Consider the following 22,139-nt stretch of genomic DNA (forward strand, 5'->3'; position numbering starts at 1 on the left):
CGCCTACTGCTCTCATTTACACCCTCTCCACCCATCCGCCCCGGCTTCCTTTCCTTCACGCGCAGCCTCCGTCGAGAGACTTTTCCCGCCCTTTCTCCTCGCCGGCGCCGGCCGCGCTGAGCATCATGGGAAGCGTAGTCCTTCCCTTCGCGAGCCTCCCTCTGCGATTCCAGAGGGGGTGGGGGCGTTGTTTTCAACTGCTGCTGGTTTTCATCTCCTTGAAATACTATTTAATACCAGAGCTTAATTTATGAAAAATAATAGAAAATGTAATTTTTATTTTATTTTATATTCTCGTGGTTTCTTTTTAAAGGTCAAGAAGAGGCGTACTGTATAGTTTTTGCTAATTAAAATAACAAGCCCTGTCCAGACCTAAACAGACTAGATTTGTGTGTGTTTCAGCTGCTCCTGCTGATTTAAATCTCTTTTTAAAAAATACTTTTTGTTATGTACTGAGCTGAATCCTAGAACAATAGGATTCAGAATCAGCGGGAGCTACCCAATCCAACTCCAGGTGGAAGTGAATCCGCAACCTGATTGGCCTGCTGGAGCAGCCAATCAGGCGGCTGGCAGAAGTGAATCTGCTACCTGATTGGCCTGTAGGAGCAGCCAATCAGGCTGCAGGCAGAAGTCAATCCACAATATAATTGGCCCTCAGGTGTAGCCCTGAAGTAGCCAATCACGCAAGGCCCATTGTGTAAATAATGTATATAAGCAGATGGTTTTGGGAAAAGAGCCATTCGTCTTCTCTTCTTCTCCTTGATGAATATGAGCTGAGTAAAGAGCATGAAATTCACTCTCGACTCCGAGTATATTTCACTTTTCATTCCTGCTTTTAACTCTCTGTGTGTGAATATATGCGCATATATAGAGCGAGTGTGTGCATATTACATAAATGCACCTCAACATGGGGAAGAACTTCCTGACAGTAAGAGCTGTTCGGCAGTGGAATTTGCTACCAAGGAGTGTGGTGGAGTCTCCTTCTTTGGAGGCTTGTAAAATAAAAAAATTCCTTCAGTAGCACCTTAAAGACCAACTAAGTTTTTATTTTGGTATGAGCTTTCGTGTGCATGCACACTTCTTTGGAGGCTTGACAGGCATATGTCAAGAATGCTTTGATGGTGTTTCCTGCTTGGCAGGGGGTTGGACTGGATGGCCCTTGTGGTCTCTTCCAACTCTATGATTCTACATATATATATCTATCTGTATATATGTATGTATTGTTATAAGAATTTTGATCAAATTTTTAATATGTAATGTTTTACTATGTTTTTATATATCCTGTCAACCGCCCAGAGTGGCTAGGGAAACCCAGCCAGATGGGCGGGGTATAAATAATGTTGTTGTTGTTGTTGTTGTTGTTGTTGTTTATTTATTTATTTATTAAATTCGCAGAGCTCAGGCAGCTGTCCATCAAGGATTCTCCAACTGCAAGTCCTGCAGCAAGGGGCTGGACTAGATGTCCCTTGGGGGTCCCTTCCAACGCTACAGCCCTATGAAGTAATAAATGCCACAAAGCCGACACAAGAGGGAAGCCGTTTTTCTCCGGTTCCCGTTTATTCTCCGGCTGCGCAACCAGAAGAGACCCTCCTTGCCCCACGTGGCGATGCTTCTTCTCCTGCTCTGGTCTAGCGCTCCGACGCTCTCCGCTTGGGGCTGCGCCGTTTCCTTCTGTCCTGCACGACCTCCCACAGCCGGTGCCGGATAACTTGGAGGATGCTGGAGACCTCGCGCAGCAGGGATTCATCCAACCGGGTGTCTTGGTCTGCGGCTGCTTCTGCGCCCTGCGTGGGGAAGGGGGCCATCATGGCTGAGTGGGCATGTCACCTGCCTGGCATGCAGAAGGACCCCGGTCCAATCCCCAGCAGCACCTCTAGGCAGGGCTGCAAAAGACTCCCTTTCTGAAACCCTGGAGAGCTGCTGCTGCTGCCAGTCAGTGTGGGCACTACCGAGCTGGATGGACCAATGGCTCTGATTGGGGAAAGTCTGCAGCTCGACGAGAGAGCACCTGCTTGGCATGCAGAAGGACCCGGGTTCAATCCCCAGCAGCGGCACTAGGTAAGGCTGGGGAAAGCGCTCTGGCCTTAAACCCTGGTGTGCCAAGCTGCCAGCCAGTGTGGGCAATACTGGTACCAGTATGGACCAAGAAGGCAGCTCTGTTCCCAGGTTTATCCCTAGAGAAGCGCAAGGGCTCAGCCTTGGAATGCAGGAAATAGGTCATAAAGGGGACGTTACCTTTGACATGCCTCCGAAGAAGTGCACGAGGCTTCCATCTTTCAACCAGCAAGGTAGAAATTGAGCCAGGGAATATAGCCTGTTTTTCAGGGCAGCAGCCCAGTCCTGGAACATGCGAGATTAAAAAAGAGATTTTTGTTTCTCCCCTGAGCTTAGGTAGAGTGCCTTGTGCAGCCCTAGACAGTAGACTGCACAGCAGGGAAAGGATTTATGGGGTGGGGGTCAGGGGCAACCTCCAGGGACGCACATCTCCTTAGAATTGTAGAATTTGAAGGGTTATTTGGGCCCATCTTCTGCAATGCAGAAATCACAGCTATTGAGTGGCACAGCAGTTGCAACCCCCGGTTTGCGCAAATTTCCCTTCACTCTCCCAGTAAGCAGGTGAGTGGTTCTCCCTTCCTGTCTTCTGTCTTACTAGAAGTCCCAGAACATCCTGAAGGCAGAGAGGAGGGCGTGTCAGAGCAGATATGGGGGAAAGAGCCTTTCACCCTCCCTGATCTCAACTGAATAAAGGAATAGATAAGAATAATATTCCTTAATAACATGAGGAGAGCCCCATGGATCAAGCCAGAGTTGCCAGCCTAGTCCAGCATCAGTCAGGTGCCCTAGTGGGAAACCTGAAAAGCAGGATCTGAGCACAAAAAAACCTCCCTGCCTGTGGTTTCCAGCAACTGGTATTCCGGACCTTGGCAGTGGAGGCAAAGCATTATTACTTATAATCTCAATAGTAGCCGTTGTGGCTAATAGCCCTCAATAGCCCTCTCCTCCTTTAATTTGTGCAGACCTCTTTTAAAGTCCGTCCCCCGCGGGAGTGAGTTCCACAGTAACTCTGTTTTTTGTGAAGACAGACTTTCTTTTATCTGTCCTGAATCTCCCAACGTTCAGCTACATGGGATGTCCATAAGTTCTGGTTTTAGGAGAGAAGGAGAAAGATTTTTTTTTCTCCGTCCGCTTCCTCCACAGGTGGTTAAAACATGGTTCCGGCACGGCCTACGAAGGCATGGAGTAGACATTTAGAACAAAAACAAGGGGAGTGTATTTATTCACCCTGCCTACGAGTCTGGCCACACACAAAATTGACAGGCTGACGGTTGAAAGGCAAAACAAAAAGATAAGTACTTCCCCAGACAACGTGCAATTATTCCTGGGGATTCACTGCCACCAGACGCTGTGATGGTCAGTAGCATAAATAGTTTTCTGGACAGAGCTAAACAAACACATGGCGGGCGGCTGAGCCTTCCCATGGAGAGCCAGCGCTGCAACTTCCCTTTCAGAGATAAGCGAAGGCATGTCTCAACAAGAACAGGAAATTGAGATTGCCGCCATGTTGGCTGGCTGCAAGAAGAGGTGTGGACCAGGAATGAAATGTTGGGGGCACAGGTGGAGAGCTCAGCGAAGATGTTGTCAACCTGGTGTGCAGCAGCCATGGAAAAGGCAAATTCCATGCCAGGGATGGTTAGGGAAGAAACCGAAAACAAAACTGCCAATTTCATAACTCCATTATACAAGCCTATGGTGTGACCACATTTGGACTACCTACTTTGTAGAGTTCTGGTTGCCTCACCTCAAAAAGGATACTGTCGAGTTGGGGAAAGGGTTCAGAAAAGGGCAACCAAAATGATCGAGGGGATGAAGCGACTCCCTTGGAGGGGAAGTTACAGCGTTCGGGGCTTTTCAGTTTAGAGAAAAGGAGAGTAAAGGGGGGGAAATGGTAGAGGCGGAGAAAGAAGATAGGGAAAAGTTTTTTCTCTCATAATTCAGGAACATGTGGACGCCCAGTGAAGTTGAGCATTGCAAGCAGTGTTAGTAATTCAGATGTACGAGCTAAGCACCAGATGGCACCTTGAATCTAGGTTATGGTCACCACAACGGAATGTCTGTTCACCAGGGGGTTGGACTAGATGATCCTCAGGGTCCCTTCCAGCACTAAATTTATATGATTCTATGATCTCAGCTGCATTGTTTGACTGTAGCTCACTCTTGCAACAATTCACTTGTCCCAGGATGCAAGAAGGAGAAACACGCACAGTGGAAATGGAAATGCTATTAACTATGGACTAAGGCAGAAGCTTTTAAACTGTGGTCACCAACCTGGTGCCCAGAAATCTCCATGTCGACGCAACTGGACTCGCACCAGTAGCAAAATGCATCTGGTGCCTGAGGAATTTCAAAAACTTGATTGGGAGATTCAGGGCAGATAGAAAGTCCTTCACGCAGCACAGGCTTAAACTGTGGGACTCGCTTCAACTTGGATGGCTTTAAAAGCAGCTTAGAGGAATTCCTGGAGGAGGAGGAGGAGGAGGAGGAGGAGGAGGAGGAGGAGGAGGAGGAGAGGACTATCAACGGCTCCTAGCCACAGTGGCTCAGCTCTGTGGAGGCAGCAATGCTTCAGAATGGGCCACTGGACTGATCCATCAGCCAGACTTTTACAGAACCTCCAGGTCCCAAAGCAGTCTATCTCAATTCTTAGATTCTTTGGGGCATTTGGCCACTGTGAGACCAAGGTGTTGGACTAGAAGATGATGGGCCCCTTTGGCCTGATCCAGCAAGGCTTGCCTCGCGTTCTCATTGTAAGAGGTGCTTTGCTTGAGCCCTTACGCCATCCCAGACTCACCCTTTGCCCTTTGGAGAGGAAGATACAAATGAGGGTGAGGGAGCCTGAGAGGACCACCAGCAGCGGCAAGGTGCAGTCATCGCTGGCTAGCCAGCCCCCACCAATCCCAAGGGAGCAGGCCTCCTCCTGCGGCTCTCCCTGATCCGGGTCCAGCTCGCTGACCCTCTGCCTCCTCGAGTGGGCAGGGGCCACCATGATCCAGGCTAGGAAGAACAAGGACGAACGCCACAGCCCCATGATTCTTGCAGGGATATTTGCGGCAGATAGCCGGTTGCTAGGGAACAGTTTCCAGGGAGACCGTAGTTTGAAGCTTCCGTGGACCAGTATGGGACAAAGTCAAGGGACAAAATCTGGAACTGGGGTGGTGTTAGGCTGAATACTTCTACTTCCCACCGCACATCCTGTTGTCCGGCACCAGGATGACCGGTCACCTGGCTGAGCTTTTCTGGGGAGCTACTAGCCCAGCCACCCCCAAACTGCGGCCCTCCAGATGTTTTGGCCTACAACTCCCATGATCCCTAGCTAACAGGACCAGTGGTCAGGGATGATGGGAATTGTAGTCCAAAACATCTGGAGGGCTGAAGTTTGGGGATGCCTGTACTAGCCCAATGGTATTTCCTATGGATTAAGGTTCCTGACTTGTTGGTGGGCATCTTTGTCCTACTTTTGCCTTACTGAGCAGCATACGACTTGGCTCACTCACTTGAAACACCTGGAGTTACTTTGCTCTACTTTTTTGGGAGAGGTATTTATATATTTAGTAGGTTTTATAGAGCGCTTGTCAGTAAGAAAAAGCAAACCTCAACGCAGTTTACAAAAAGATAGAACAAGAAAAATCTACATTACTTTAAAGTAACACATATGAAAATTAAAATATTAAAGTTTTCTCTCTCAGCCTGGCCTTCTTCACAGGGCTGTTGTAGATGAGGAAGGAGGAGAACCATGTACATGGCACCTTGAGCTCCTTGGAGAATGCCCTAAGTAGTTTGACTTCCTATGATGTGCAGACTACGGTGTTCTCACTTGGGAGGGCTGGTGGTGGTGTACAGTGGTTAGAGAGTGTCAGACTAGTACCTGACTCGGCTGTGAAACTCACTGGGTATGGCCCCGACAGCTAGTCTGTATCGCTCTCAGCCTAACCTACCACGCAGGGTTGTTGTGAGCGGAGTGGGGAAAAGGTGGGCTAAAAATCTATTGAATAAGTAAGATTTAGCACATGGGAAGAGCCTTGCCGGATCAGGCCAGTGGCCCATCTGTTCTCATAGTGGCTGAACTGTTGCCTGTGGGGAAACGGCAAGCAGGATTAGAGCACAGGACCAATTATAATAATAATAATAATTTATTATTTATACCCCGCCCATCTGGCCAGGTTCCCCCAGCCACTCTGGGCAGCTTCCAACAAAACATTAAAATACAGAAATCAAACATTAAAAGCTTCCCTAAACAGGGCTGCCTTGAGATGCCTTCTAAAGGTCTGGTAATTGTTGTTCTCTTTGACCTCTGGTGGGAGGGCATTCCACAGGGTGGGTGCCACTACCGAGAAGGCCCTCTGCCTGGTTCCCTGTAACTTGGCTTCTCGCAGTGAGGGAACTGCCAGAAGACCCTCAGCGCTGGACCTCAGTGTCCGGGCAGAACGATGGGGGTGGAGACGCTCCTTCAGGTATACTGGACCGAGGCCATTTAGGGCTTTAAAGGTCAGCACCAACACTTTGAATTGTGCTTGGAAACGTCCTGGGAGCCAATGTAGGTTTTTCAGGACCGGTGTTATGTGGTCTCGGCGGCCGCTCCCAGTCACCAGTCTAGCTGCCGCATTCTGGGTTAGTTGTAGTTTCCGGGTCACCTTCAAAGGTAGCCCCACGTAGAGCGCATTGCAGTAGTCCAAGCGGGAGATAACTAGAGCATGCACCACTCTGGAGAGACAGTCCGCAGGCAGGTAGGGTTTCAGCCTGCGTACCAGATGGAGCTGCCCTGGACACAGCTGCCCTGGACACAGAATTGACCTGCGCCTCCATGGACAGCGGTGAGTCCAAAATGACTCCCAGGCTGCGCACCTGGTCCTTCAGGGGCACAGTTACCCCATTCAGGACCAGGGAATCCTCCACACCTGCCCGCCTCCTGTCCCCCACAAACAGTACTTCTGTCTTGTCAGGATTCAATCTCAATCTGTTAGCCGCCATCCATCCTCCAACTCCATCCTCCAATACACTCTCCTCCTGCAGTTTCCACCAACTGGAAAATTACCCCAAGGAGGTGCTTCTGCAGCCGCAGCAGGAGGAGGGAGGCTGGTGCCAGATCGCAACTCTGCTTGGCTTCCAGGGCTGCCTCTTGCAAGAAGTGTGAGGCGGGTGCTTTTATTGCAGCAGTGGTGTGTGTGTGTGTGTGTGTGTGTGTGTGTGTGTGTGTGTGTGTGTGTGGCCTAATGCTTCCAGACTGGGCTGGCCCACGACACAACAAACAAGGTGCTTTTCATTCCAGCAACTGTGTGTTGCTCAGTGGTGCTGTTTGTCCCATGCCCTGTGGGAACACAATGATCCTGCGCAGGAAGGGGAGAGGGGCCAGGGAAGAACAATAGCCCTTGTCACCCCGCCTGCGTGGCACATGCCCCTCTACTGCTGCTGCTCACGCCAGGCTCCATCCGGCTTCCAGCATTTCCCTGGGTGTGACGAGCCACTGGTTAAGAGCGTGGGGCTAAGACCTGGGAGAGACCGGGGTTCGAAACCCCCCACACACTTGGTGGCCATGAAACTCGTTGGGTGACCCTGGGCCAGTCATTGCCTTCTCTCAGCCTAACCTACGTCACAGGGCTGTTGTGGGGATTAAGTGAGGAAGGGGAAGAACCACGTACGCCACCTTGAGCTCCTTGGGGGGGGGGGAAAGGTGGGATACAAACGTGGTAAAATAAATAATAGAAAGCAGCTGCAGATTTTGGGGAGCTTACAGCCGGTTCCCACCTACTGCCTTCACGGGGGGGGGGACACTTGGTGCCTGGAGGGCAAGTAAGGTTCCTTATGCTCGGAGGACAGCTTGTGCTTGTGTGTGGTCTTTTGGGGTGTGGGAGGAAATTCCTTTGAGTTAGAGGGGGGGCAGGAAGGGGATTCCTCCCTGGATTTTAAGTACGGCTTGACTCACTTACCAGAGCCACTCAGAGGCTGCTAAGGTCAGCAAGCATCTTTACCTCATTGTGCAATCTTGGGGATGTGGGTTGCTGCGGGATGGACTACAGAGGCCTGGTGGGGCAGGCAGGGGATGTGTGGTGTGTGTGTGTGTGTGCCAGGTGGTGGGAGGAGTGCATTGGCGGTTTCTAAGCAGAGGTCGGGAGGCCATCTGCCAAGGTTTCTTTAGCTGTGCTTCCTGCATTGCAGGGGGTTGGACTAATTACCCTTGGGGGGGGTCCCTTTTCCAATTTCGCAGTGATTCTTTAAATGCCCTGTGATGCCTCCAACACACCCTTCTTGTAGCTGCTTTCGACATATTTATCAAACACTGACAAAGTATTCCCCCCTCCTCACCGAACTGAACCCCCAGCCCATATCCCCTTGAGCCCAGAGATCCACAGGCCACACAGAGTGACATTAGCAGTCTTGTACTTTAATAACCTGAAATACTGCAAAAGTGTCCTTGATAGAAAATTTATTGCCAGCTCCATCCAAACCCCCACCCAACCCAACCTGGCCTGCTCCCCTCGCCCCCAATCGTGTCTTCGGCCCCACACCCCATCCCGTTCCCCATTTCCGTGGGGTGGCTGCAGAGCTGTCCCAATGAGATTTGGCCAAGGGGCGTAAGTCAGGCCCATAAGGGGGCAGGCAGGAATCACTCCCTAGTCTGTGAGCGGCTTTCCTCCCCAAAAGCCCCAGCCCCAGCTCACCAACCTGGCAGTTCCCCTCCGCAGCCAGTAAATCGTGTCTTTGCGCAAAAAAGGTCCCCCCACTCCCAGAGCTGGGGGCGGGGGTTAAAACCAAGTCCTGATTCCACCCCCGAAAAGGCACATGCTGTGTTAGTAGGCCCCCTTTCTCCCCCCCCACCCCAACCCCGCACCCCAAAAGGCTGGCTCCACACACGCGCACACACACCCCTTCCAGCAATGCTAGTGCCCCCCCCCCCACGTTTCACATCTGCGGGAAATCCATTAGTGAGTGCCCCCTCCCCAAAACACGCAAACACACACACACCCCTCAATGTCCAAGTCCAGCCCCCTCCTGCTGGCCCAGGGTCACGCGGCACCGCTGGAAGGAGGCTTGGCGTTGGCGTGGAGCTGGGCCTGGAAGCGGCTGAGCTGCTCTGCGCTGGCCAGGGAGCGCAGGAGCGCGTTCTCCTGCTCCAGCAAGGCGTTGCGGTCGGACAGCTCCTTGATCTGCTCCCGCAGGATCTCCACCTCCTCCCGCACAGCAAACATCAGGTGGCTTTTCACCAGGTCCTAGAGGGGGGGCACAGAGAGAGGGGGGGACACCATCAGGCATGTGGGAAGCCTCCACTCAAAGGATCAAAGCGTTTGTAAAGGAAGTAGTTCATGCAGCACATCAACTGTGGAACTCCCTCCCGCAGGCGGAAGGGATGGGCCACCCACTTGGATGGCTCTGAAAGAGGCCGGTTATCTCCCCAGCGTCTTTTCTAAAATCCTCCCCAGCTTCGGTAACTAACAGTTCCGCAGTATTGCAGCCAATTAATCCCTAAAAGATACCACCTGCCCACCTCTGCTTTTGAACCTCCAATGAAAAGAGAGTCCGCTGCCTTCAGAGGTCATAGAATTGTAGAGTTGGAAGGGTCCCCCTAAAGATCCTATAGGCCAGGCACGTCCCAACTCCCAAGAGCCTGCGATTTTTGAGTTCGTTTTTCAATTCAACCAAAGATCGACCTGGAAGGCACCCAAGACTGACCAGTAGATCGTGATCGACAGGTTGGACAGGCGTGCTATAGGCCAAAACTCCTGCAACAAAGGAGTCACAGCCAAAGAGTTGCCGACTCCACACACACACACACACACACACACACAACCATAGAAACCATGTGCTACAACTGATGCTCAATTCTGATTTTGCAGCTTCCTCCTCCCAGACCAGACTGTCTGGTCCAGCTAGCTCAGCAACACTTGCCTTTCAGGATTTCAGCCCTCCTTGGAGGTGCTGGGGATTGAACCAGGGACCCTCCAGCATGTAAAGATACATGCATTGCCCTCACAGCAACCCTCCCAATGCAGAAGAGGCGCCTGCTGCATCCCACCAATGCCCCCCCCCTAGTCCTGCATTCTGTTCTCACAGTGGCCTGCCAGGTGTCCAAATGCGAAGCCCCAGAACAGGATTCAAGCAAACCTCCTGTTTGAAGCATCGCTGCCTCCAGCTGAGGAAGTAGGGCGAAGCCATCCTGCCTAACAGCCATCAATAGCCCTCTCCTCCCCCATGGATTTATCCCATCCTCTTTATAGCCATCCAAATTGGCGCCTATAACTGCCTCCTGTGGCAGGGAGTTCCATAGCTTAACTATACACTTTAATTCCCACCTCATCTATGCAGCGTTCACTGGAAACAGCTGTTGCCCCAAACACCCCCTGCTAAACCTGGAGTTTTCCTGCCCTCAGAAAAATCCGAAGGTGATGTCTGCCCCACTTTAAAAGCACTCCCACCAGTTTTCCGTGGGTACCATGGCCTCCTCCCCCCTTTTTTTTTACATGGGCGATTTTGCTGAGGAGCAGCTTCTACGGAAACAGCAAATAGCACAAAACGGGGAGAAGGTATAGGGCAGGCATAGGCAACCTTGGCTCTCCAGATGTTTTGGAACTACAACTCCCATGATCCCTGGCTAACAGGGCCAGTGGTCAGGGATTATGGGTGCTGTAGTTCCAAAATATCTGGAGAGCCAAGGTTGCCTATGCCTGGTATAGGGGAACCTAGGGTTAAAGTCACATCTGAATGTAAGCCTAAAATGCATATTTTGTGGGCCAGTCTGGCTGGACCCTTGCTTCTTCTTTTTCTAGAGGGAGAGGGAGGGAGGGATGCTCATCTGTTCACCCACTACGACCCTTTCCTGCTCATGTGCAGAGGACTTCAGAGGCTGGACAGAGCTCAGCAAGGCCACTGTCCCAGCCTGGAGGGGGCCTGCGTCATTTCCCCCACCCCTTTGACTCACCATGGCTTGTTCAATCTTGTTGTCTATGGCGATCATGCTGCTGTTGGTTCCGCTGTGAGGAAGAGACGGACAGGTGGATCAGGAGGCAAGACAGACAAGACACCCACCCCACTCGTTAGCCAACCACCACCACTTCTGTTCTCACAAGGCTTTCCTACTTGTAGAATTGTAGAGCTGGGAGATACGCCCCTAGGGCTATCTAGTCCAACCCCCTGCAAGGCAGGAACTACAGCTGAAGAATCACTTGACAGGTGGCCACTTGACCCCTCTGCTTAAAAACCTCCCATTGAAGGAGAGCCCACCGCTGTCCAAGGAAGTCCACCGTCTGCTCCACATCAGAAAGTTCTTCCTAATGTTTGTTTGGAATCTCCTTTCTTGCAACTTTAATCTACTGGTTCAGGTATTTCCCTCTGGGGCAGCAGAAAGCAAGCTTGCTCCTTCTTCCATGTGGGAGCCCTTAAAATATTTGAAGATGGTCATCACATTCCCTCTCAGTCTTTTCTTTTTCCAGGCTAAACATACCCAACTCCCTCAACCATTCCCCGTAAGGGTTGGTTTCCAGACGCTTGATCACCTTGGCCATTATCCACTGCACACCTTCCAGCTTGTTAATATCCCTCTTAAATTGCGGCGTCCAGAACTGGACACAGGACTCCAGGTGGGGTCTGACCAAGGCGAAATACTATGACTTCCCTCGATCTGGACACCAGACTCTGCTGGAATTGTGTTAGCTATTTTTGCTGCTGCCTCACATGCTCAGCTCCCTTTGAGTTAGCCTCCCTCCTTTGCAACACAGGGACTGCATACCCATTATACTTTTAAGGCGCATTTCCCCCCCCCCTCAAAGTATTCTGGGCACTGTAGAATTGTGGAATCGTAGAACTGCAGAATTGGAAGGCACCCAAAGCATAATCTAGTCCAACCCCCACAACGCAGGAATCGCTAGGGATTGTAACTGGGGGGGGGGAGGGATAACCTTACAGTGTCCAAAATTCTTGGTGGGCGGGGGGGCTGCACTTCCAATGAGCTTGAATGGTATCATCGTCACACAGCCGCAAATATCTCTTAAACAAGACCTTTTTAGGCGCCATCCTCAAACAACAACACCTAATTCTTTACCCCCAAACACATGCCTTGTGATGCTTGTAAGAATTCAGTAGAAACGAGAAAGAGACTTGAAGCGAGCCCAGCGCACCTTTCACCTGCCAGTGAGGACAATTGCACCTGGCGGACGGGGGGGGGAGGGGGTTAGCAGGGAAAGGCTTCGGTCTTGGGAGGCTGTGTGTCTCCAGACACATTTGAACCCCCCCCCACTCCACCTTGTGTCACGCTTCATAGCTAATCATCTTTTTGGCCCGAGCTCTTGGAATTTTTCGCATTTTGTTTCTCGCACGCTGCAGAAAATAAGCACCCAAATTCTGGGCACACCTGGGTGGGTTGGGGGGGCTTGCTTTTCCGATTAAGGGATTGCCCCCCAAGAAACTCAGGGCAGCAAAAAAGATGCACATTTTCTTAATAGTAAAAATGCAAAACAGTTTCTAAAACATTAAAACTTTCCAAAAAAGCTATAACAATAAAAGATATTTAAAAGCAGTTGCTTTTCTCTTGGGAGCCTTGCCTTAATGCTCCCCTTAATGCTTGGGCCTCTTTGATCTCCTGAAATGTCAGCAACGGGTTTCCTGGTAGGACTAGACCAAGCTCCCATCCAACCCAGGGCTCCATTTGCACCCGTGGCCAGTCAAGGGCTCCAGGGAGCTCCTTTGCCTTTCCCCTAATCCAGAGGTGACTAACATGGAGCTCCCACCACCACGATCCCTGGCGATTGGGCAGCTGGGAACTGGCAGCCCAACAATGGCGGGAGATTCCCAGGTTCCTTGTACCTGTTGCTAATCACTTGGCCTCCTCTTGGCACACACACCAAGCTCATCTGCATTTTTCACTCAGACGCTTCCTCCTGAGAGCTCCCCCGCCCCTCCTCTATCCTCCCAGCAACCCTGCAAGGTAGGCCAGGGAAAGAGATTGCTCCGAGGCCATGCAGTAAACAGGTTTGTGGCAGAACAGGGTTTTGAGGTTCCCCCAGACCCACTCAGTGCTGTCCTCTGATGCCCTCCTCCTTAGCGTCAATACCCCTGCCCAACCATCAACACACACCCCCAAACACTCCCCCATGTTTGCCTCAAACTCTCCCCCCCACAACCCGCCGAGAAATCTGCCCCTCTACTACCTGTGGAGGACGAGCAGGAGGGAGACGAGGGTCTTGTCCACCTCTTTCTTCCGTCCGTTCAGCTTCCTGCGTCCCTTGGGGGTCTCCCTCTGCTTTGCAGGGGACAAATCCCTGGAGTGGGCCGGGGAGGTGCAGCCCCTCTGCCGGGGGCGGCGGGGGTCCCTCGAATCGGGGAGCAGGCAGCACCCGCAGCCCTGGGGCTCCTGCTGCACCTCAAAGGCGCTCACCCTGGACTTGACAGACACCCCCAGGGAGTCCAGCGCCATAACAGCTCCCTCCTCGGGTCTTCCAGGCGTTGGTGGCCGGGTAAGGCTCTGCGCTTCTGGGCCGCCAGAGTCCTCAGGCGCCCTTTGACCCCTGGCTCCGCTCTGGCCCGGATCCCTCTCCTCCCTCCTCGCTAAGGTCCTCTTCCGCTCCCAGATCCTGCACGAGCTGCTGCCCTGCATGGCGGTGGTCTTCTTTCTAGAAGCTCTGCGGCAAGAACCCCGGAGTCCAGGGCGGAATGAGGGGGCTGGGCAGCAGCAGCAGGAGGTGCCGAACCGCTGGGATGGGCTCCCTGGGCAGCGATGCCCAGCGGGGCTCCCTGGCCGGGCATAAATAGCCATCTCTGTGCCTGGCTCTCAGGCCCCCTCTCATTCACTCCCATTGGCCAAGGCCATGTGGCTGTGTGTATGTGTGTGTGTGTATGTTGTGTGTGTTTTTGCCTTTCTCTCTCCTCCCCCCCCCCATCATGACAGCCAGGGACATCAGCTGCACCAACCTCCACTCTCCCCCTTTCCACAATCACACACAGAGGACTTGTGCCTTGAGGAGCACCCTCAAATCAGTTAGCCCCCCCACCCACCCTGGAAGGGGAACAGCAAGATCAATGCTGTTTGCTTTTGCCCCCCCCCATCACAAGTCCACCTTCCCTTCACCCTTGCCTTGTTCTTGGCTGTGATGCAGCAGGGAGGAGGGCGGGTGCACAAAGGGGCCTTTATAAACCTGCCACCCTCTGTTTATGCCAATCCTGTCCGGGGGGGGGGCGGAATGCCAGGGGGTGTGGGGACGTCGCCATGGAAACTGGGACCAGAGCCCAAAGGCATTACATAACACAGCACCAGGCGCTCCTCAGTGGGGGGGGGCGCGGAAGCTCCGGAGTCCAGCCCAGCCTTGGCGGGGGGGGGGAGGTAGGTGTGTTTATGGGGACTTTGGGGCTCCTTGCGGTGAACGAGGCCCCACTGGGAGAAAAACATGGGACCTGGGATTGACCGCAGGGCACTTGAGGCAGTGGGTTTGTGCTGGAAAACCCTGCTTTGCAGAGAGGTTGGACTAGATAACCCCGGGGTGTCTCTTCCAACCTCACGGTTTTTAGATTCTGAGACCAAAAGTCAGACATAGAGACCTGGGTTCCCCTTCCAGGTGGCCTTCCCAAAGCCTGCTTGAAGAGGAAGCCTACTGACCCTCCCTCCCTCCCTCCCTCGTGAGGCAAGGGCAGGGTGACCTTGGCCTGCCTCCTAACTCCTTCCCTAGCCTCCCACCGGCCGGTCATGGGAGTCAAAAGGCAGGCCTGCAGTGCTTTTCCACCCTCGCTGGGGCAAGGAGGTAGCCAGCTGCGGCCCCCGGGTGTCGGTGTGCAAGTGGGTGGGGTGGAGCAGGCCTGCCCCCCAAACTCTGCCGCTCCCTTTGCTTTGGAGATTTGCCCAAATCTAATTAACACCCCCCCAAAAAACATTCTAGCTCGGTTAAGCTTTCAAACAGGAATAAACATGTACAGAGTCTGAATTAAAGCACAGGGGAGGAAGTTGGGTGTTTCACTGTGGCTGCCCCGAGACTTGGGGATGAGGCAGGCCGGAAGCTGTTAGAAAGAGCTGTCTGAGGGTCAAAGCCGTTTGACAGCAGAAAGGAGTCCCTCAGGTGGTAGTGGACGCACCTTCCTTGGAGGTTTGGATGCTCATCTGTCAGGGCTCCTTTCGCTGCGATTCCTGCACTGCCAGGGGTTGGACTGGATGTCCCCTTAGGGTCCCTTCCAACTCTGAAATTCTGTGGTTCTGTTGCAAATGAACCTGGGTGCTTCTTTCCTCTGCAGGGCGGGTGCCTGCTCTTGAGCTGTGGGGTCTGCCCTCTTTTCGTGGACCCTCTGGCTGCTTCCAGGGTCTAACCTGAGGAAGGGCTCCTTCCCTGAAAAACCTGCCCCGCTAACCGCGTTGGGAGCGCAGCCCAAGATCTCTGTTGAAGTCCAAAGCTTTGGGTGGGATTTGATTCTCCCCCAAATCACCCGGCAGCCATTGCTCTCTGCAAAAGCCTGGCGGAGGCAGTGCCTACCTTTGCCAACCTGCCACCCTCCAGCTGGCTGGCGGCTGAGGGAAGCTGCAGCCCAGTACATCCCGAGGGGGCGTTCAGTTTGGAGAACCCCTGGTCCGGAGGCCCAGGCAAAAATGGAGTGAGGGGGTGCCCAGCAACCCATGGGTTAACCCTAGACCTGGGCACCGTTTGGGGTGGGGTGGGGGTCAGCGGGGCATGAACCTGTGTGAGCACAAGAACCCGTCTTGCAGGTTTCGGAAGTGACAGGGAGAAGGATCCTCCTTGGCCCAGGGGCACATTCGCACCAGCTGGGCAGGAAGGAACAGGGGCCTGCTCTGAACTGCACACACTCCTTCCTGCATGCCTCACATGCACCTCAGCCCAGGCCTCCTCCTCCTCCTCCGCTGCTGTGCCCAAACCAACACCTCAAAAGGAATTTATTCCCGGGGTCGGGCCCGTCCCTTCCTCTCCTGCTGAGTTGTAACAACTGTGCCAACTTCCCCCAAGTTTCAGGGCTTTCCTGCAGAAGGGGGCACCCCGCTTTGAATGTCACACTGCCCCTAAGTCCACCCTCTGGCTGCCCTCCACCACCCTCTCTCCATGGAGTCCTGGACTCCCGCGCCCCTCCAATGTAGTCCTTGCATAAACAGGGCTAAGAATAGCGGAGCCAAATCCTGGGAGGAATGTGGTGGGTGCTGGCTCAAACCAGCCTCCTCCTCCTCCTCGCTGCGGCTTTGGCCCAGCCTCTCCCTCCACCGCTGGGAGGGAGAGAAGTGCGGAGGACACCATCCAGGGCGATCTGCGCTTCCGCAGCTCAGGCTCGGTTTGCAAGGTGTTAAAATGCAAGCACCTCTCCCCTCCACTGGAGATGCTGTAGGTATTGGGGCCGTCAGTGTGAAAATAAGCATGCGCCTGTATTCAGGGTTGCCTGTGTGGGACCTGAACAGCCAGCCTGCTTGCAGGAGCAGGGAGGAGGCCGCAGATGGGTCTGTGTGGTTAAAAGTGGCAGGGGCCCAGATTCAAATCTCAACACAGACAGGGTCTCCTGGGTCTCTCTCTCTGGTTCCTATCTTTAAAGCACCATGGTGCTGCTTTAAACAGGCAATTCCCAGAGTTCCCTGGGAAGAGAGACTGACTTTTAAACCACCCCGAGGAGAATAAGGCGAAGGTCTCAGCACCCTTAACAAATCCCAGAATCCGTGGGTTTTTTTGTGGGGAGGGGGGAAGCCATGCCTGTTTAGAGGGGCATCGTGTGAATGTGGCCCAACTCGCCTTGGAGGTAAATGGAGGGCGGCATGGAAAGAATCTGCCCTGAGGTCCTTTGGGGGGGGAGGGGTTTAAAATGTACCTTGAATACACACACACTAGCTAGCTGGCGCTGTGGGTTAAACCACTGAGCCTAGGGCTTGCTGATCAGAAGGTCGGCGGTTCAAATCCCTGTGACGGGGTGAGCTCCCGTTGCTTGGTCCCAGCTCCTGCCAACCTAGCAGTTCGAAAGCACGTCAAAATGCAAGTAGATAAATAGGAACCGCTACAGCAGGAAGGTAAAGGGCGTTTCTATGTGCTGCTCTGGTTTGCCAGAAGCGGCTTTGTCATGCTGGCCACATGACCTGGAAGCTGTACGCTAGCTCCTTTGGCCAATAATGTGAGATGAGCGTGCAACCCCAGAGTCGGTCACGACTGGACCTAATGGTCAGGGGTCCCTTTACCTAGCTAGCTAGCCAGGATGGTTATGCTCAGCTTCCACAGTCGGAGACAGCCATGCTTCTGAATGTCAGTTGCCGGGAACCACAAGAAGGAGAGGGTGGCTCTTGTGCTCAAATCCCGCTTGTGGGTTTTTTGAGGAGCATCTGGTTGGCCGCTGTGGGAACAGAACGCTGGACGAGGTGGGCTATTGGCCTGACCCTGTAGGGCTTTTCTCATGTGCCTATGTGGGAGCTGGAGTGTGCCAGGGGACAGAGTTATGCACAAGAGGAGACTTCGGCCTGACTTGCCCCCCTGCCCCTGGTTGTAAGGGCTCGTTGCTTTGCTTCACCCCCACCCACATGGGACAACCCTTGGCTCCCCATGTGGGATCAATGCATCAATGCACGGCTGCTATTTCTTCCAGGCCAATGCTCACATCACCATTTGGAGACATCTCCACCCCGCTGGGAGGTTCCCGGGCTACAAGAAGGCAAGGAGGGGTTGGGGGAGGGGGGGAAATAAATGCACAGCATTAACTGCCCTTCCTCCCCTCCCTCCAAGGCCTGCTTCTGGTCCCTGGACTGCCTGCTGTGGCTGCAAACCCACCTGCTAATTTTTAAAAATAAATAAAAATGCCACGCATGCTGGGATGTGTGCAGAAGGAGGAACGGCCGTGGCATGTGGTTCTGGGGTGCCAGCATGAGCCAGAGAGCCATGGCAATGGGAGGCTTGGTATGGCCTTTGGCCAGCCTGCCGAATGATGCGGTTGGGGGGCAACGAGCGCAGAGAAGCTGTTTCCCCCACCCTGGCTTGGAGGAGAGGAGACGACGTGAGAGAGGAAGGTTTGGCAGCAGAGCGGAACTGGGCATAGCTGGCAGGGGGGCATGGAGGGTCACACCTGAAATAGATCCATCTGTGCCCACTGCAGGGGCTGGCAAACTCCCAGGGCCGAGACGGAAATAGCCCAGTGGCAGGGAAGTGTGGAGAATCTCACCTACCTGGGAGAGCAGAAGGCCTGGAACCTGCCCACTAAAAGAAAAAAGTTGCAAGCTCCCTGTTTTCGTAAAATGTTAGAAATGCAGAGTTGGAAGGGACCCCGGCAGTCACCCCTGCCATGCAGGAATCACCGCCAAAAAATGACTGGCAGGTGCCAACCTGACCTCTGCTTAAAAACCTGCAAGGAGAGCCTGCCACCTTCTGAGGGAGCCCCTCTTCCGCCTCAGCTTTCAAGGTTTCCCCTCCCCGCTTTTCAAAGCATGCTCCTAGTCCTCAGTGCCTGTGGAAACACCCCCTTTGAGCCGTGGCTGAATTTCCACTGCAGGGCGCACCGCAGCTTCCCCTCCCTCCGAGACGCCTGTCCCGAAGCCACCATGGCCGGCCTGTCGCTGGAGCAAATGAATATTACGAGGACGCAACCAGCTACAGATGTACGAATTGTTCCGCTCACAGCGGGAGGCTGCTGGAGGGAGGAGGGTGAGCGTCAAGTCCTAACCGCCCCCCATTTCCTTCCTCTTGCCCAAGTCTGAACACTTCCCCGCCCCCCCCGCCCCCGCCAAGACGGCTATGACCAAGGAACCCTGCCCAGCTTTGCCAAGGCTCAGCCCTGTCACATAGGCTGTGGTGCCTCTGAGCATGTGCGGAGTGCAGCACCCTCCCTCCCCCATGCTGGAGGGGGAAAGGCCTTTATCCAGTGGTGGAGCTACTCCACGCTCAGCCTCTCCTCCTTGAGTTTTGTGGGTGGGTGGGGGGGATTACCTTTCCTATGAACCTGCCAGCACCCCCTTCACCACCACGGACCACACATCCAATAACTACTTTGGCTTTCAAAGAAAGACAAGGGGGTGGGGTGAGAAGAGGGGCTGTTATTTGCACAATGGCCCCATACCTCCTAGACTGGGCCACTTTGCCTTTAAAGTTGTTCCACTTTTTAAATGAAAAAAACACAGTGTTTTGATGCTGGAACCCACCCTGGGGCCTTAGGGTGAAGGCCAGGCAATAAATTAATCTTAATAATAATTTGCCTTAGATGTGTTTCCTGCATCGGGGGGTGGGGTGGACTAGATGACCCTAGGGCCCTTCCAACACTGCAGTTCTGTGGTTTTTAGAATTCCCTCCTCCTCCTCCTCCACGCCACCCCCCCCTGTTGCCACACACACGCAGACACGCCCGGGCATCCCACCCCCATGCCTCACCTGTCATCGTCGCTGTCCTGGGCGCCCCCCATGCCGAACATGGACCGCGCCAGGCTGAAGCGCCCGGCACCAAAGGGGTCTGAGGTCCTGCGGCAGGGGCTGGCATCTCGGAAGAGCGGGGGAGCAGGGGAGGATGGGCGCGAGCGGGACTCTCTTGGCAAGACCTGCGAGGCAGGGGGAGTGGGGAGGGAGGGAGAGAAAAAGAGAGAGAGAGGGTGAGCTGGACCCACAGCTCCTGCCCCCCCACCCACCCCACCTCTCGCGGGCACCAGAGCTGGAAGGCCTTCCGCAGGCCTACAGACATGGGGAAAGCCACCCCCCCCCACACACACACCCAGAGCCTGGTGGTTAAGTGAGTGATGACAGACCCACACCCCTCCTGACGGCTGCGGAGGGGTCACTGGGGGTTTCTTCCAAGGAGCACCAGGGGCGGATGAGGCAGAAAACAAGAGGCCCTGTGTGCCCTGGCTGGAAGGAACAGAGAGGGATTTCTAGGAAGAGAGGAAGGAGGCTGGTAGTGGGGCAGGGGGTGGAGTGAAGAGGGGGGGAGGGAGAAGAGGCCCTCCTGCCTCTTGTCCTGCGCGTTCCTGGGGACCTTGCTCCAGAAGGACCCAGGTGTCCGGCTCCTTCCTTCCTTCCTGCTCTGCCCTCAACAAAATAATCAATGGCTCATTGTTCTGACAGGGATGGGAAATGTGGGACTGGCTTATGGCCCCCCGCGCCCCACTTGGCTGGGTAAGATCCGGCTGCCAAAGTCTGCCCACCCACCCCCACCTATCGCACCCCCAGAACAGACCAATGGGGCAACCCAGGGCCCACTGAGAGCCCTGGGAAAGATTCTCCCATCGTGCACCTTGGTCACGGAAGGGCAGCTACGTCCAGAGGCTGGACCCCAGGAGAGAGAGGACCTGTGGCTGAACTGCTGTGGGGTGGAGGTTCTATGACCTGGGATGAAATCCTTGCTGAGCCACAGAAGCGCTGTGGGGTGGCCCGAGGCATGCCAGTCTTGCCCAGGCCCTGTTCCTCCACCCCTGATTTGTGGAACTGAAAGGTTTTTAGTGCTGCCAGGAAGGTGAAAGGAGGGTGCCTGGAGAACTGGTACATGCAATATATACGTAATTCCAAGCAGCGAGGAGTTCCGCAGGGCGAAGAAAACACATACACACAGAGCAAGCACTCTGTAAGGTCCAGGTGAGCTTGGGGACTTTTCCAGGCCTAGACCCATCCTCTCTAGGCTCAGCTGCAGTTCACTGTGTCCCCAATTGGCCCTAGTGGATGGAGACACACACACACACAAACTCAGGAGCCTCGTCCTCCCCACACCCGCAATCCCACCACAGCTGGACAAAGCCTCTCACCTTGCGCCGCTCCTCTGTCCCCCTTGGGAGTAGCTGGGCGACGCTCTTGGGCAGCAGGTGCTCCTCCACCATCAAGGATGGGATGGTGCCCGCCAAGGGGCCTGGTTCGCCAGCTTCCCTGCCGCCTTCGCCGGGAGCTGCCGGGCGGGTCTCCAGAGCCACCAGGGGGCTGCGGAGTGCCACGGGGCTGGGGGGAGTCCTGATGGGGCGGATGAGCACAGGCAAGCCTCCTCCCAGCGAGCGGGCCTGGTGGCCAGAGTGCCCAGGGGATGGGAGCACCAGCTGCGACTGCAGGTAGCCCCCTCGGCGCTGGGGCTGGGGGCTGAAGGGGCTCGGGGGCCTGGCCAGGAGCCCAGCCACCTCCAGCCGGGAGTCCAGGGACTGGGGGTGCCTCCCCGACTCCGCCAAGCGCCCCGTCAGATGGTAGTCCGCCTCCTGCTCGTAGAAGTCCCGGCAAGTCCAGCGGCCCCTCTTGTAGGGCTCTCCCGAACCTTGGTCCAGCTTCACCACCCGGAACCGGGAGGCGGCACCAGCTGGGCCCTGGAAGGCTGGGGCCACCCCCGGGGAGACCAAGGCCGAGGGCCCATTCTTGGGCACAGAGGCTCCACCATCGTCCTCGAGGGGATCAGCTTCCTCGCCCCGGGAGACTTTGGGGCTGGAGGGGCCCTTGGCCTCCCCTCCTGGGGACGAGCCCTCCTTCTGCTGCTCGTAATCCGAGGTGACGCTGGTGATCTGGAACCCGCTCTTCTTCTTCCCGCCGCTCATGGTCCCGAGGAAAGCGGGCGCGGAGGGCAGAGGAGCAGCGCAGGCTCTCCAGCTCAAGGAGCCAGCCCTGCTGCCGGGATTAGTGCCAGCCCAGGGCCATGGCGAGGCCAGACTCACCGACGACGGCGACGCCAGGGGGATCAAGCCGCGGGGGCACCACCAGGCAGAAGGCGCGGGGGCCAAGCCAGGCGCATGCCAGGCCCGCCAGCATCCGGCGCGGCTGAGCGTGGGGTGGCCCGCTGGGGCCTAAGGACGAGCTCTTGCAGGCGCCGGGCGATCCTGCATTGTTGCTGGCGCAGCCGCCGCGGGGCTAGCGGGTTGGGCTGCCGGAGGCCAGGGCGCTGCTCAGGCGCGGGGGCATCCTGGCGGTCTCCAAGGGGTGCCCGCAAGGGCCCGGGGTGCGCTAGGGGCCACTTCAGCAGGGACGGAGAGGCTGCTGACCGCAGGTGAGGAGGAGCAAAGTTGTCCGGCGTTTGCCCCCCCGGGCGCCTTGCTGAGTGCTGGGGCTTTTTGCGGGTGGGTGGGCAGCCCGGGCAGCCCTCCCCGATCGCGGCGGCGGCGGCGGCTCCTCTTCTGCCTAGCGCTGCCCAGCGTCTCTCTTTCGCCGCCTGCCTGCCTTCCTCTCCGCCTGTTGACAAGCCCCAGCACCAGGAAGTCCGGCC

The 22,139-nt window shown here is 55.1% G+C and overlaps 1 protein-coding gene across 2 annotated transcripts; it reads right to left on the bottom strand.

Annotated features, from left to right (window-relative positions):
* Positions 1-8,786: 8,786 nt before the first annotated feature.
* Positions 8,787-22,102, bottom strand: TSC22D4 (TSC22 domain family member 4). 2 transcript variants are annotated; one of them, XM_035136366.2, is made up of 4 exons: positions 20,713-22,102; positions 19,355-19,518; positions 10,970-11,018; positions 8,787-9,263 (listed from the first exon to the last, which is right to left on the bottom strand). In XM_035136366.2, the coding sequence occupies exons 1-4, from the start codon at positions 21,475-21,477 to the stop codon at positions 9,060-9,062; spliced, it is 1,182 nt and encodes a 393-aa protein (XP_034992257.1). In that variant the 5' UTR covers positions 21,478-22,102; the 3' UTR covers positions 8,787-9,059. The 2 variants fall into 2 exon arrangements, with proteins under 2 accessions (XP_034992257.1, XP_034992256.1); XM_035136365.2 differs by having other exon boundaries at positions 10,970-11,021; positions 20,713-22,099.
* Positions 22,103-22,139: the final 37 nt, after the last annotated feature.

Source organism: Zootoca vivipara, chromosome 13 (genome assembly GCF_963506605.1).
Source record: "Zootoca vivipara chromosome 13, rZooViv1.1, whole genome shotgun sequence".
Lineage (NCBI taxonomy): Eukaryota > Metazoa > Chordata > Lepidosauria > Squamata > Lacertidae > Zootoca > Zootoca vivipara.

Excerpts from the sequence above, each read along its gene's own strand:
- TSC22D4 (XM_035136365.2), bottom strand. The coding sequence starts at position 21,477 with ATGAGCGGCGGGAAGAAGAAGAGCGGGTTCCAGATCACCAGCGTCACC. Across the intron at positions 11,022-19,354 it reads CAGGACAGCGACGATGACAG|CGGAACCAACAGCAGCATGA; the intron begins GTGAGGCATGGG and ends TCTTCCTCACAG. Across the intron at positions 9,264-10,969 it reads ACAAGATTGAACAAGCCATG|GACCTGGTGAAAAGCCACCT; the intron begins GTGAGTCAAAGG and ends CCCCCCCTCTAG.